General features: G+C 44.7%; 1 protein-coding gene across 1 annotated transcript; it reads left to right on the plus strand.

Moving 5' to 3' along the window:
* Positions 1–1,738: 1,738 nt before the first annotated feature.
* Positions 1,739–13,603, plus strand: Cd5l (CD5 molecule like). The gene is made up of 6 exons (XM_052731723.1): positions 1,739–1,869; positions 4,797–4,832; positions 8,638–8,961; positions 10,033–10,374; positions 10,902–11,222; positions 12,706–13,603. Exons 1-6 carry the CDS (start codon positions 1,842–1,844, stop codon positions 12,729–12,731), a joined length of 1,077 nt encoding a protein of 358 aa, XP_052587683.1. The 5' UTR covers positions 1,739–1,841; the 3' UTR covers positions 12,732–13,603.
* The last annotated feature ends 2,125 nt before the right edge of the window (positions 13,604–15,728 follow it).

A 15,728-nucleotide genomic window follows, 5' to 3' on the forward strand; every position in this document is an offset into this window, starting at 1 on the left:
TCAGCCAAGCTTTTCTCACGTGGACACCCCGCTTCACTCAGTTCTTAAGCCCTGACCGAGTGTCACAACCTCTGTGACGCCCTCTTTGAACAGCCCCAAGTAGAAGTAGTCACTTCCTACATTGCGTCGCTGAAGTACTTCCCTCTCTTACAACAGATTTTATGTTGTATGATGCAATTACTAGACTTAATCTCTTGGTATTCCAAACCATGCCTCATCCACCCCGTCACTCCCTCCATTCAACAAACCCATTGTCTGGCACTCACAGCTGCTGAAAACTGTTTCTGAAGAAACTGATTGTTAGGACAGGGGCCCGCACCTTTAGACCAGCCCCTAAAGCTCCAATCACATGACACCTTGCAGCGCTTCTCTGGGACAGAGTTAAACAGTGTGTGCTGTGAGTTGGTAGCTCTCCATGCTCTTTGTCACATATGCTATGTTGAACCAAATCATGTGATGAGGAACTTCCTGCCACTCCTAAAAGGTCATAAAATGTTCGACCTTCCCTTTGTTCTTGGGGTTGGCCTGAGACTCCTCATGGGGATCTTCTCAGGGAGGTACTCCGAAGGCTCCTTTGGCCTCCTCCCACCATGCCCTCTCAGTGTGACCCCCTCAATCTCACTCACAGTGGAATTCCTCTCCAAGTTTTCAAGGGAATCCCCTGCTTCCCTTTAAGGCCCCAGCGTGCTTAGATCTCCATATTGTATTGTCTAATGTTCTCCCTCCACCTCAAGGACCCATCATGGCCCCAAAGTCTTCTCTTTGATAAACTTCACATCTGAAGGGAACCCTGAACTATGTGTCAGCTTCCCATCCTGAACTGACTCATGTTATAATCTTCTTTTATTATATTTAAAACAAGTAAACAAAGAAACACAGAACTAAGAATAAATCCTACAGTGATCCAAGTCTCATACTAAGTGACCTGAGGTATCCCATCATCAGGGAAAATTTGCTGTGCTAGAAAGAGTGAGGGTCGCGTCTGTGCTTGAAGCTGTGTGCTCCCCTAAATTAGTCTGACAGTTCTTGAAGGGCAGGTGTGCTTAATAACAAAGGAAGACAGAGGGCTGAGGATCCTGCGGGATATGTGGCTCAGTTTGTTTCCATCATAATTTAGACTGGAAAGCCACCTGAGTTCGGCAATGGCTATCTGTCCATCACTACGGGGACCCGCGACCATCCAAGTTCCAAAGGTGGGCACAACCAGCAAAACCTAGAAGAGCAGACTGCATATTAGGCCTTCTGTTCAGCACTTGGGAAGCTGATTGAAGACAGTAAAGCCCGCCCTAACAGCAGAGATAAATATACAATCACGGACTATGATATGGACCATCAAGGGTATATTTATATTTATCCTTTGGCCTCTAACCCCTGTGTTCTCTATGCACTTCATTCAGAAGTCATTCAAGTTGACATACTTGCCCCACAGACCTCACCTTTGGAGGCTAATTATGGTCTAGGCTTCTAATGAAAGAGGACCATACTTGGGCACCTACCTTCCCTTATGAAAGCTCATTTACACAGAGGAGGAATGGAGCAGAGGCAGGTTGAAGGAGGCTGTCAGTACATTCAAAGCATGACAATAACAGCCTTCCCCCCAGCACCCCCTTTTTCAGGATCTTAGCCACTCTCAGTCACCTCCCTTCCTCCAGGCCTGCTGAACTCAGCATATCTGTCTTCCACCCCACCCACCCCACCCCCGGGCCCATTGGCTTTGGGTCATTTGATAAGCTTCTGCTGCGCTCAGCACTTGTCTCTCTTCCTACCCCTAGCATCCAAACCCAACATTGCTGCCCAAGACCTGCATCAGACTCAGCACGCCATCTTCAGCTGCCTGGATCATGGCTCTACTGCTCAACTTGATGCTTGGTGAGTGTCTCTGCTCCTGTTTGTCTAGACTTCGGGGCTTTCTGGAAACTTCACCAGGAGAGTAGTCTCCGATCCTGATTCAGGTACCATGCAAAAGTGGTAACTTGTTCTAGAGCTTAGAAATCCCTTAAATCCATATTTGAAGTTTTGCCTTAATCGCCAGGTTTTTGTCTATTTTCCTATATTTACACAATTTTACATTCATTTCCTCATACTCACATTTCTGTAGATGTACTCTTAATAAGGGAGATGACTGGATGTTGGGTAACAGTCAGATAGAGTAAGGGAAAAGTACAGCTGTCATGAGGCTTTTCTTGAGTAGCTCATACTTACCCCAGAGAGTATTTTCTTTCTATAATAAAACACCACCCACCTCTTTTCCTCAGCTCTTTTTAAAAGTGTTTATTAGAAAAAAAAAAAAAGAAACAAAGACAGTAGAGCAGCAAAATAATCGTCTTTCATTTGTCTGTTAGTCTAGTGTCTTGTAAAAAGTGTTTTATCTGCTTCTCTAATTTTCCCAGGATCAGTCTAGATCAGTCTAGATCAGGGGTTCCTCAACCTACGGGTCAAACAACCCTTTCACAGAGGTCACCTAAGACCATTGGAAAACACAGATATTTGCATTATGACTCATAACAGTAGCAAAATTACAGTTATGAAATGGCAGCAAAAACAATTTTATGGTTGGGGGTCACCACAGCATGAGGAACTGTGTTAAAGGGTCCCAGTGTTGGCAAGGCTGAGAACCACTGGTCGAGATATTGGACAATCTGGAGTTCTGGTATGCAAGAAACATGTGTTTTAGCCATGGCTCTTAACTGAATTTAGAGGTTACCATACTTCTCTAAAATTTTGCTCTCTGGTCTGTGAAGTAAAGATAATGTTACATTTCCCAGATGGTATTAAGAGGATTTTGTGTGTTTAACAGAGGAAAACCTTGTGTTGTTGGCCAACCTTATTTTGAGACTGTTTCATTGGCCTGAAGCTGGCCCATTAGTCTAGGTTGGTTGGCCAGTGAACATGGGGAAGCCATGCCTTACTAGAAGTCTTTTAGTAATGTAATTAATATGTGATATCAAATGATGTCTACTAATCTGCTACCCTAATAAGTCTCATCCATTTTTAGTGTCTTGATTACTGAGAACATTACCAAAGTCCACACTGTTCTTTCAGTTTCAGACTTACAGGCACAATATATGGTCCTGACCATATCTTAAACATCTCTACATCTCAGCAGAAACCAACAACTAGTCTTGCCTCTTGTAGATTACTTTTGAGTCCCCAAGGCTCACCTGAAGTCTCACCTCCTTCACAAAGGCCTTCAGATCTATGCCACCTGCACTTGTCTATCCCTCCTGTCAGTGGTGTTCAAAAGCTCCAAGCCATTTGCTGGCTATACTACACTGCTCCTGTGCATCAGCTCGGCACGGTTACTTTCTGTCCACTGTCCTCCTGTTTTGTGTGGGAGGTTATGCAATGCATACATATAGTATGGCTGAGCCTCAGTCTGAAAGTAGGCTCACTGTAAAGATTAAGAGGCTCCTCCAGGTGGTGGTGGCACATTTAATCCCAGCACTCAGCAGGCAGGTCTCTGAGTTCAAGTGCAGCCTGATCTACAGAGTGAGTTCCAGGACAGCCAGGGCTACAGAGAAACCCTGTCTTAAAAGACAAACCAAAGCCGGGCGGTGGTGGCGCACGCCTTTAATCCCAGCACTCGGGAGGCAGAGGCAGGCGGATCTCTGTGAGTTCGAGGCCAGCCTGGGCTACCAAGTGAGTTCCAGGAAAGGCGCAAAGCTACACAGAGAAACCCTGTCTCGAAAAAAAAAATAAAAATAAAAATAAAAAAATAAAATAAAAAAAAGACAAACCAAAAAAAAAAAAAAAAAGAAAAAAGAAAAGAAAAGAAAGAGAGACAGACAGACAAAGAGGTTCCTGGGAAGCTATTTATAGAAAGAAGTATTTCAGAATTAATCACTGAGCTATTTGTTTGAAAACTCTAGATTGGTCCAAAGACACTTGCTCTTTCGGGAAGATCCTATAGCATGTATGTGGTGAGCAAATTACATAATTGAAAATGCTTAGCTTCTGGGGCAACTGAGGGTTATAGGTCTTCACAGTGTGACAGAGCTGACGGAAGAGTCCAAACATACATAGGTCATGTAGGGAAAAAGATCTCTCATATTCCAAAAATATGCTGGAATTTGGGAACTAAAGAAAGAGCTGCTCCTGGCCTGTTGATCTAAATTAAGTTTAGATGAACCACAGTTTACACGCTGTGAGTGACTTTTACACTGTTAAATGGTGGAAGAAAATAAAAATAAAAATATCATTTCATAATGCACAAAAAATACCTGGAATTTAAAATGATGTCGGTATACAAAGTCTCTGGGAATCAGGCAATGCTCATTTGCATTGTGGGGGCAGAGCTGAGCAGTTGTAACTCAAAATTCTTACTATTGGCACCATACAGAGGGAGCCTACTCCCATCTAAATGCAGTGCCAGTGAACACAGCCAACCATGCCACTCTGCCTTGCCCATGTGATCACCGCCTTCCCCACCGGTGACGGCTCGGTGGCCTCCGGTGCTCGTTTCTGTGAACCAGAACGCTACATCACCACTCCCACTTGAAGCAGATACAGTTAATCACTGTAAGTAATAATAGTAGATACTGCCTGCCTGGTGCCTGAGGTGGAGCTGCAGTCTCAGGCAAGGGTAAGTCAGTTAATTCAATAGAAATGGCCTCTGTGGCTCCCATGCTGTCCTTAGAGTCTGGTGCCAGGAGAAGCCATGACAGGGCTGCCCTTGGAGTCTATGTGTCTCTCATGTTCCCTTAAGAAGTTTGGCAAGGGCCTTCTAACCATGGGTGATTTGAACAAAGGCTTGGAAACAAAGACTCTCTGACCTTCCTTCCTTTTGGTTTCCTCAGCCATCTCAACCGTTTTCCTTGGATCCTGCCTCTCGGGTAAGGACTTTTTTTTTTTGTCTGTCTGGGTTTTGATTTTGTTTTGTTTGTTTGTGTTGTTTGTTGAGTTCTCAAGAGAGAAGCCTCTAGGCTTACGACTGAAGAAAACGTGTAGCTTCCTGGGCTGTGAAGAGATTCAAACCAGACCAAGCAAGCGTCCTTTCTGGTGTCCATGCCAACCCATTGGCCTTGTGTGGGTGGATTTCTACCTCCAGAGTCTAGATGGGTTCAGGGTGATTTCCCTGCGAAGGGTCCTCTGTGGCCCTAGAACTTCATGCAACATCCAAACAGGATAGACAGGTCCTCACATCAGACCTCTTCCTTTTCTCCTTCCTGGTTCCCGCAGTCCAGCCCCCACTAGCTGCCTCCTCCAGGAGCATGCGTCGTGGTGAGAGTGATGCAGAGAAGGGGAGACGGACGGGGGAAGAGAAGGAACCACAGACTATGCCTTCAGTTTCTTTGACACCACCCCTCCATGCTCTCTTTTGCTCGATGGTGGAGGCTTGACCAGAGACAGCGCCATAGGTTACTATAGTGAGACCCTCTGCCACGTAGGTACAAGTTGATATATTGGGGTGCTATTTCCGGTTCTCATCCAGGTGCTGAGATCACTTGATTCTTTTCTCTTAGCCTCCATGTCTATCACCAACGCAGGCACTACCTGTTCTCTTTGCGGTCTCCTCACACCAAGGATGTTGCACACACACACACACACACACACACACACACACACACACACACTTCCTCCTTTCAAGCCTGCAGCTAGGACACTGCCAAGAATGCAGTTGGCATTCTTTACCTCTTCCCTCAAGCTGAATTTCCTCAGCTCGATTACCTCCAGTCAATTCTTTTCCACTTATCCTCGATGAATTCTTGGTTTATATCATCTTTGCTGAAAACTGCTCTCTAGTCTTCTATTCCATAAAAAACAATAAAAATTCATCAGAACAAGAATTTTACAATCCAGAATGAAATAAGTTAGCCCATGAATGATCCTGATAGCAACTCTTTCCTGCTCTGCAAAATAATGCCAACCCAGACTCCAATCTTCGATCCAATGACCCAAAAAATTGCCTCCACATGACACTCTTGATTTATATCTGTACTCAGATTCATAAACTTGAACTCAAATGCACAACAATGGAAACAGCCTTAGTTATTTTAAAAATTGAGCATCCTTCCTTTATATTTTTTTGACGAGTCCACACATGTAAACAATGTATCTTGATAATAGTCGTTCTCCGCTTCTCCCTCCTACTCCCCCAGGAACCCTCAACATGCCCTATTTGTGCTGCCTATTGGACTGTCGGCTGATCTTGTTGGCTTGACCTTGTGCCAGTCTGATGCTCCTAACCGTAGCTGAGTTGGTGTTCAGAAGACAGCATTTCAGGGCACCCCTCCCCATCCTCTACCTCTTAACCTCTTTCTTCTCATTCTTCCACCACGTTCCCTGAGGTGCCGATACAAAGATCTTATTCGGTGGTCCTTTATCCTCAGTACTTTGGCCAGCTATGAGCCTCTTCATTAACTGATGCCCACTGCAGAGAGAAGAGTCTCTGACCAAAACTGAAGGAAGCGCTAATATGTGTGTACAAACACAAATATTTAGAAGGCAATTTGACAACATGTCCATTTAGTAAGACAATAAGTTACCCCTCCCATGACCTATGACCTCCCCAGTCATGGACTTTTGACCAGGCTTACAGTGCCAAGCATGAATTCTCTCCTGTGGAGCAGGCCTCAAATTCAGTCTGAAAGCAGTTGGTTACCCCATAACTTTCATGCCACTATATTACACCAGTTGGCATATTTTCCCTGGAAAGTTGGTTTACAGGAGGCAAGGTTCACCACTAGGCATTCCACTGGTGCTTTTCTCCCGCCTGCAGCCTGCCTAGCACCTTTTGGCCCTATGCAAGTGAGCAGGGAGGGAGTTTTCAGGTCAGTTCCAGCTTGGTTTCTCTACATCCCACAACAAGTGTGACATGTCTTCAGCAATAGTCTCTTAACATCTAGCTATGGTCAGCAACCAAGAACAATGACAATAGTCTGTGTTGTTTATGGAACCTCTGGGCTTTCCTAGTTGATAACTCACAAGGAAGTATCTCAGACTGGACACTGAGATGCTCATGTCTTCTAGGGGAAGCATTATCCACCCCTGCAGGGTACCTGTGTTCAAATTCATTCTTCTTTCAAAAAAAATTGTATTTTTAATTATCCTACAAAGTAGTGGGTTTCCATAATGCTTCTTCATCCATCCTGGTTACCCCACCCTGTCCTCTGCTCTGTCTTCAAGCTCCTAATGCTATTTAAACCTTTATCCTCTAGGATTATTACTCTACTTTTATTCTATCCTACTATCCCCTCACTCCTCAAGACCTCTCCCTCTTATGGACCTTTCTAGCTTTCTTCATAAACACTTCACATTAAACACACAAACCTAAACATTTTGTGCTGGAATCCACGTAAGAGTGAGAACATGTGATGTTCCTCTTTCTGGGTCTGGTTACCTCAGTATGGTGTTTTCCAGATCCATTCATTTTCCAGCAGATTTTGTAACTTCATTTTTCTTTCAAGTAAAGTTTCATTGTGTACTTTGTAGTACATATGTACTACATTTTCATTCTCCATTGTTCTGTTGATAGACATCTAGGCTAATTCCATGTGACCATGTAGGCAATCATGGTGGCTTCAACTAAAGTGTCAATCTCAGGACCAGCCATAGAACGCCAGACCACATGTGGTCTTCTCTGATATAGTTGACCTTTCAGTTGACTTTGCCATGGAATGAAGACGTTATTAATTCAGCCCTCTGCTGTACTGCTCTGAGGCTACAGCAATTTGGCAAGGTAGTTCCGAGCTGTGATAAAATCAAAGGGAATAAAATGCATCTTATTCCTCATTCTTTTCTGAGTTCACAAAGCGATACTGGAAGCATGGATTTTCTCAGTAGATATGTATTGTCTGATAGGCTTGTCTTCGGTTTCCCTAACTGCCTTCTCTGCCCTACTTCCTAGTGGAAGGGAGAAAATTTACAGGTTTTTTTTCATTCACGGAGTTTTAATAAGGGAATACAACTAAGTCTTTGATTCCTCAGACCCTATGGAGAGGCTCCAACCCCGCCTCATCCTCCCAGGCCACTGGTCAAATCATCGGGATTTTAAGCCTTTGAAGCTCTGACTCTCCCCTTACTAATTTCTTCTGAGCTAGGTGTTTGGACAGGGATGATGTTGCAGGAAACAGCAAGAGAGGGGAAGGGAAAGAAGGAGAGGGGGGGCAGGTAGAAGGGGCATATGGAGGGAAATGGGGGGAGGGGATGAGGAGAGAGTAAAGAGAAGAAAATGTATCACTACTATCTCAATCTGGCTACTGCAAGAGAAAGTCATGAAAAATAAAAGAACTGCAAAAATATCATCCTTATACTTTGTTCTGGGCTGGGGCCCATATGAGAGCCATTACTTCTATTGAGAGAGCTTTCCTTACCTATGAAATTGAGGATAGACTCTGATTGGTCCTCTCATTTTGACCACTAGAGGGTCTAAAATCTCTGCCAAGTCTTCAGCCAACTTCTTCGTCTCAATGATCTATCTGATAAGGATATCAGTACATCTAGGTGTCCTGAAATGGCATTTCTTGGTTGTGTACAATTAAGAGCATAAACATATCCTGAAGTTCCTTTACCTCTCCTATTCTGACTCCAACTCCCCCATGCTGTCTTTCAAAAGTATACGGACCCCAAAATGACTGCATATACCCCTAAGCACACTTTGGCTTCTCTGAGGCCTCCAGCTAATGTGTCTCTTTGCAGAGTCTCCATCCAAAGTGAGGCTAGTAGGAGGTGCCCACCGCTGTGAAGGGCGAGTAGAGGTGGAACGCGATGGCCAGTGGGGGACTGTGTGTGATGATGGCTGGGACCTGAACGATGTGGCTGTGGTATGCCGGGAGCTGAATTGTGGAGCAGCCACCAAAGCCCGAAGTGGTACATCATATAAGCCACCAGCACCGGAAGAGCAAAAAGTTCTTATTCAAGACGTTAACTGCGGTGGGATGGAAGACACATTGTCTCAATGTGAGCAAGATGATGATGTTTATAATTGCCCACACACGGAAGATGCTGGGGCACAGTGTGAGAGTAAGTATGGGAGGCTCAAGGACCATCTTCCAGTAGCCTATACCCCATGTGGCCATTCTGTTATCCTTTATTTCCTGTCGTGGACTTCCACACAGTACTACAATCAATGATGGCAACACCATCCTCTACATTTCACACTTTCTTGGCTGTGAAATGTAGCCACAATTTTTACCCATATTGTTTCTTTCTTAGTTTCCAGCTAGATACGAGGCTCAATTTCTCTCGTTTACATACATGCAAACAAATATACACAGATCCATCAGCCACTGAACATTTGTTCAGTGTCTGTGTCTGGAGCTGGGATGGAGTTATGGAAGAGCTCATGGGATTTAATATGTGCTCTTGTGAGCATTTCAAGTCTCAAGCTGTCTATCAGCTTAGTTGGGAAGACAGGAGATGCTGGTGGGAAGCCAAAGCAGTCTCAGAGACAGATGGATACAGGCATATAAATGTGCAACCAATACAGTTGCAGGAACAAATGGACACATTGTGTGTTCCTTCACTGTTCTGCATAATTAGCTTTCTAGGAATTAACAGTATGTGTGTGCTTTCTCCAAAGCCTGTGATTGGACTGCAAGGCTGACTCTATCCCCTTCATTTTGTCTCCCCACAGGATTTATCATTAAAGAAAAGATGCTGCCCCCCCCCCAATGTTAAAGTCTCCAGTTTTTTTTAGGAAAGTCAGGGTTTGGGAGCTTTAGTCTGGATTACTTGATTTATGCCAACATTGAGCCAAAATATTTTGACATTTCATGTTAACATGTGTATTTATTAATACTTAAATCAACAGATTAATATTAAATCTATAGCTCTTAACTGTCTTTTGTGAGAAGCAGTAAGTTGACTATGGAAATAATTTGAAAAACTAAAATGCTACAGAAATGATTATGGTTTGTCTGGGGACCGAGAAACCACCACTTCAGTCCCTTGGCCCCCAGGCATTATGTGGTATTACCACTCTAATAGCCTTGTACTGACCACCAAGAACCGAGCCATGTATAGTCAGACTCCCTTTTCTGAGAAGACCATATGCTAGCATGGAAGAGACATGGCTTCTCCCTTTCTTTCCAGACCCAGACGTCGTCGATATCCCCTTCATCCCAGAGAATGTGCGACTAGTAGACGGCCCGGGACGCTGCCAGGGTCGAGTGGAGGTGCTGCACCGGCTGGAGTGGAGCAGTGTGTGCAAAGCAGGCTGGAATTTACGGGCTTCCAAGGTGGCGTGCAGGCAGCTGAGATGTGGGCGGGCGCTACTGACCCACACATGTTGCAACAAGAAGACTCAGGGCAAAGGGCCCATCTGGATGAGCCAGATGTCGTGTGCTGGACAGGAAGCAAGCCTTCGGGACTGCCCTTTTAGGTCTTTGGAGAAAAATTGTACCCATGACGAGGATGCATGGGTGGAATGCGAAGGTAATAGAATATAATGATCCTGCACCCAGAGATTAGGTTTATTCATAAATGTAGTTAAATGGAAAACCAGGCAAACAGTATTTACAAAACTACCCATGCACTAAAAGGCCATTGTAAATTTATATATTTGTGTGGATTGCCAATTCTCTTAAGAATAACTCCCCTTTTAGAGGGAAACAAAAATTGTGCATTGTGCAATCATACTATGGAACTATGATGCGGAATGCCGTAAATAGGGTATACCTGCTGAGTTCTTTGGTTTGTAACAACCACTAGAAATTCCTTTATACATATTGTGTATCTATAAATAATAGATATTTATGAAAAAACATGTAGAGATATTATATTTAAAAATTAAAGTGGAAACATTCTAGTTAGGGAAACAGAGTTGGAAATGGAAGGAGACTTAAGGAAGGAGAGACTGTCGCTAAAACACACATAGAGAGTCTCAGACTTAGTGGTGGGGCACGTAATCTTGTTTTCTCTTTTCATCTCTTACGTCACCACCTTCCCCCTTCACCCTGCAGATCCCTTTGAGCTGAGGCTGGTAGGAGGAGACAACGCCTGCTCTGGGAGGTTGGAGGTGCTACACCAGGGTACATGGGGCTCTGTCTGTGGTGATGGCTGGGGAGAGAAGGAGGACCAAGTGGTATGCAAGCAGCTGGGCTGTGGGAAGCCCCTCGTTCCATCCTCCAAAGCCCGAAAAAGCTACGGACCTGGGGCAGGCCGTATCTGGCTGGATGATGTCGTTTGCTCGGGGAAGGAGCAGTCCCTGGAGTCCTGCCGGCACAGATTCTGGGGGTATCATGACTGTACCCACGAGGAAGATGTGGCGGTGATCTGCTCAGGTAAGTCCTACTGACGTACTAAGGTTGCACTTCCAAGGGACGAAGGCGGAAGAGAGGCAGACGCCCTCTAGTGGTCAGAGTAATTCCACCAGGGTTGATAGCCACAGTGGTCATCACCTGCTCTGTACAAGTAAGTCGCCATGGTTAGGATCCAGGCTCCTAGCAGCAGTTCTGTTTTTCTTTGGAGAGGAAAAGAGGTTGGTGATGGGCAAGGATAGGTATTTTTAAAATACAATTATTGAACATAAGAATAATAGGAGTTGATCAATGTCCTTATATTAAACATGAGAAAAAGTAAGTCAAAGAAAACAGTTTGCCAAACCATGCAAACGACTTTTAAACCATACAGCAAAACTAAATAGATTAGTCCTTGCTTTCTACCCCAGGTTAGTTCTCTGAGGTGACCCCAACCTTCAAGCCCTAAATTTGAGCTAACTGTAGAAGGCAGCTTGACCTCAGTCTGCCATGCTTCCTAAACCTTATTTCCAGTGTGTGTGTGTGTGTGTGTGTGTGTGTGTGTGTGTGTGTGTGTGTGTGTGTGTGTGTGTGTGTGTGTGTGTAGGAGAGCTGGGTGGCTGGCAAGGAGCTCTTTTGAGAATGCCTATGAGCATCTTGCCAGAGAGTACAGGATCCTGGCCCTGAACCACTGGCCTCCTCAAAGGAGGGAAGGAAGGAGAGGAAGTTCAAGTGTAACCCCTGTCTCTAGCTGAAGGGCTGCAGCCCAGCTGTGGAATTACGGTGGGGAGGTGGCTGTGCGGAGCTCTTTGTTTTAAGTAACTAACTCTAAAGTGAGCTGAGAACTGATTTTAACCAAAAAGAAAAAATGTGGGGGAACAGTTAATGCCCAGAAAACATTGAACTGCGTACTCTCCAAAAACTGTTTCACCCTGAAATTCAGACAAAAAGACTCTTGTTCCATTTACCTCAAAGATTTTGTGAGTGTGTAAGGATAAGGCATGAACACAGTCAACCATCTTTTCCCCTACATTCTGCATCTGTGGATTCAGAAATACTGGAGAAACAAAGTTGCACCTGTCCTGAGCACACAGACTTACCTTATCACTATTCCCTTGATACTGTAGCAGGACAGCTCTTCACACAGTGGTGCTGCACTCGGTGTTGGAAGCAATCTCAAAATGACTTAAAGCACACAGAAGGAGGTGCTTAGGTTCTTTGCAAATTTTTGTATACTTCATGGGAGGCTATCACACCCGTGGATTTTGGCATCCTTGGGGAGGCTGGCATGAACTGTCTGTCAATGCAGAAGAAGGCCTGTACTGTTTGTGACTCACAGAGGATGTAACTGTTGTACCTTTGGAGTACAGCTCCAGACTTTTACCTCTCTCATATGGTGGGCTCCGCATGTGGATTAGCTCTATCCTGTTCTAACCTTCCATCTACTCCCTTGGCCAGTTTAGCTTGAGGGGAACGAACCTTTCCAGACCTGATCCACCCTCACTGCCTTTTTCTCTTCTCTTCACAGAAAGTATCCCGGACTTTGATGGGTAACCTGGATCCCTGCCTGACCTGGATCCCTGCTGCTTGCTCAGTTAGGCCCTGATTGTCCAAGTGGTTATAACCTGCCACAGACTTAGCCACCTCCGCTGAGCCTGTTAGGAGAGTGAACAATGTGCTCAGATCTTGATCTCAGGGATCCCCTCTCCCATAATCACCTCAAGAGATGAACTGCTGAGCTCCCTTGCTGAAGAAGTGCTTCCGGTTGCCCTGTGCTCACTGTTGACCCCTTGGTATTGGTTCCAGTCTTTACTTTCTCTTCCTAGCCTAACCTGCAACTCTCGGGCCTGACGTGGGATCAGTTGTACAGGCCATGACTAAGGCCCAGCCTATCTGTAAACAACACTGAGGATATGATAACAAAAGAAGAGCAAGAAAGGGAATGTGGGTAGACAGTATTTTGGAGGTAAGGGAGAAAATAGACTTCTTCGAATGCTTTTTAAATTTTATAACAAGAGAAATGACCATAATAATAATGCTTCACTACCCTGCCATCTCTCAGAGAAAGTAGCAGAGTGGTTTCCTGTAGCCCTCAAATGTTACTCCTTGAGTTCTAAATGTCTACCCAAACCCCATATGCTTGAAGTCTACAGTATTCTGAGATGGGGCCTTTGGGATCTAACTGCATCACGTGGTCTGATCCCTCAGCCCTTAATGTACAGGTTACTCGCTGGTGAATCCACTGGGAGGTGGTAGAAACTTCAGGAGTTGGAACCTAGTTATAAGAAGGAGGTCACTGGGGTGTGCCTTTGGAAGGGGATATTTTGTTCACAGCTTGATCCCCTGCCCATGTTCAAGGGTTGGTTCTATGTCTTAGCTATTGTGAATCATGCTGCAATAAAGATGAGTGTGTGGGTATTTCTTGATATGCTGGTCTTGTTTCCTTGGATTTATGCCCCAAAGTCAGTTGCATTTTTATACTCACATGGCCATCTCATAGCCATGGAGAGATCTTCACAAATGCTTTGAACAGTACACTCCTGCCCTCCTGGGCCTTGTTGGTAGCTCCAGCTGTCCTGTGTTAATTAGCACTTTCCAGGGATCAGTTCTCCAGGTAAGTGGATTTCTACCAAGTTATTCTGGACCTGGGAACGGACACTTCTCACATATGACAGAGACCAGAAAATCCCCCCCACCTTCCGTGGAGACACACAGGTAATAGCACAACACATGCATAGACAGAACCACGCATGGGGCCAGATCCTGGGATCCAGTGGCACTCCTGACTTCATGTCACAAACTGCTGTGCAATCACAGCAATTTTTAAAACTGAGTTAGTTATCTGGTATTGGTTTTAGTGCTTCTACCCAAGAACCCCAACTGGTCAATGAAGTGATGTTCTGCCCACATTGGCTGAGGCTGACCAGATTAGCCAGTTGTTAGCAATGCAGACATCGCCATTGCATTTATATAATTCACAGATACAATAACAGGAGGACAAGGGCCTAGAACAGGAGTACCGCTCCAAGGCATCGACCATGGGTGCCCTGGTTTGCCTGTTGAATGCTTAAAATTTAATATTCACAGATAAGAGAAAACATATCAGTATTTGCTTTGGGGGGCGGGGTGTTGGGTTACTATACTCAGGATGGTTTTGCCAGCTCCATCCATATTCTGTTAATCTTACAATTTGTTTTTTAATAGCTGAATAATATTCCATTGTGTATTTGTACCAGTTTCATTATTCATCAGTTGATGAATGTCTACACTCTTAACATTTCTGGCTATTTTGAATAAAGCAGCAATGAACATGGTGATCAAGTACCTCTCTAGAAGGATCTAGAGTCCTTTGGGTGTATAACCAAGAGTAGTGTAGCTGGGTCTTCAGGTAGATCTATTCCCTATTTCCTGAGGCACCGCCACCCTGATCTCCATAGTGACTGTACAAGTTTGCACTCCCACCAGCAAGGGATAAGTGTTCTCTTTTCCCCATATCTTTGCCAGCATGGGCTGTCATTTGTTTTATTGATCTTAGCCATTCCGGTTGGTATAAGATGAAATTTCAAAGTAGTTTGGATTTGCATTTCCCTGATGACTAAGGATGTTGACCATTTCTTTAAGTGTTTATCAGCCTTTTGTGTTTCATCCTTTGAGAACTCGCTTAGTTCTGTGCTCCATTTTTAATTGGGTTGTTTGATTTCTTTATGGCCAGTATTTTTAGTTCCTTATATATTTCAGATACTAACCCTCTACTGGATGTCTAGTTGGTGAAGATCTTTTCTCATCCTGTGGCCTGCAGCTTTGTCTGAATGATAGTGTCCTTTGCCATAAAAAAGTTCTTCAACTTCATGCGGTCCCATTTATTGATTGTTGATCTCAGTGCCTGTGCTATTGGTGTCCTGTTCAGAGGCTCTTTCCCTGTGCTAATGTGTTCAAGCTCATTCCACACTTTCCTGTCTTATCAGAGTCAGGGTATCTGGCTTTGTGTTGCGGTCTGTCTTAGTTAGGATTTCTATTGTTGTGAAGAGACACCATGACCACGGCAACTCTTATAAGGAAAACATTTAATTGGGGTGGCTCACTTACCGTTTCAGAGGTTCAGACCGTTATCATCACGGTGGTGAGCATGGTGGCGTGCAGGCAGACGAAGTGATGGCTACATATTGAAATGCAGGCCACAGGAACTTGACTGAGACACTGGGTGCTATCCTGAGCACAGGAAACCTCAAAGCCCACCCCCACCATGACACACTTCCTCCAACACAACCATACCCATTCCAACAAAGCCACACTTCCTAATAGGGCCACTCCCTGTGAGATTGTGGGGGCCAATTATATTCAAACTGCCACAAAGTCCTTGGCCTACGAGAGTTGAATTTGGTGTGAGATGATGAATATGGAACCTGTTTGCGTTCCTTCACGGGCAGCCATCCGGTTCGACCTGCACCAGTTGTTGAAGATGCTGTCTTTTCTCCAGTATGTATTTCTTGGTTTCTTTGGCAAAAGTCAGATGCCCATATGTGTGCGGACTTAAGTTTTCATCTTAGATTC

This window comes from Peromyscus californicus, unplaced genomic scaffold, assembly GCF_007827085.1.
Source record: "Peromyscus californicus insignis strain IS unplaced genomic scaffold, ASM782708v3 Scaffold_9__1_contigs__length_137607984, whole genome shotgun sequence".
Classification (NCBI taxonomy): domain Eukaryota; kingdom Metazoa; phylum Chordata; class Mammalia; order Rodentia; family Cricetidae; genus Peromyscus; species Peromyscus californicus.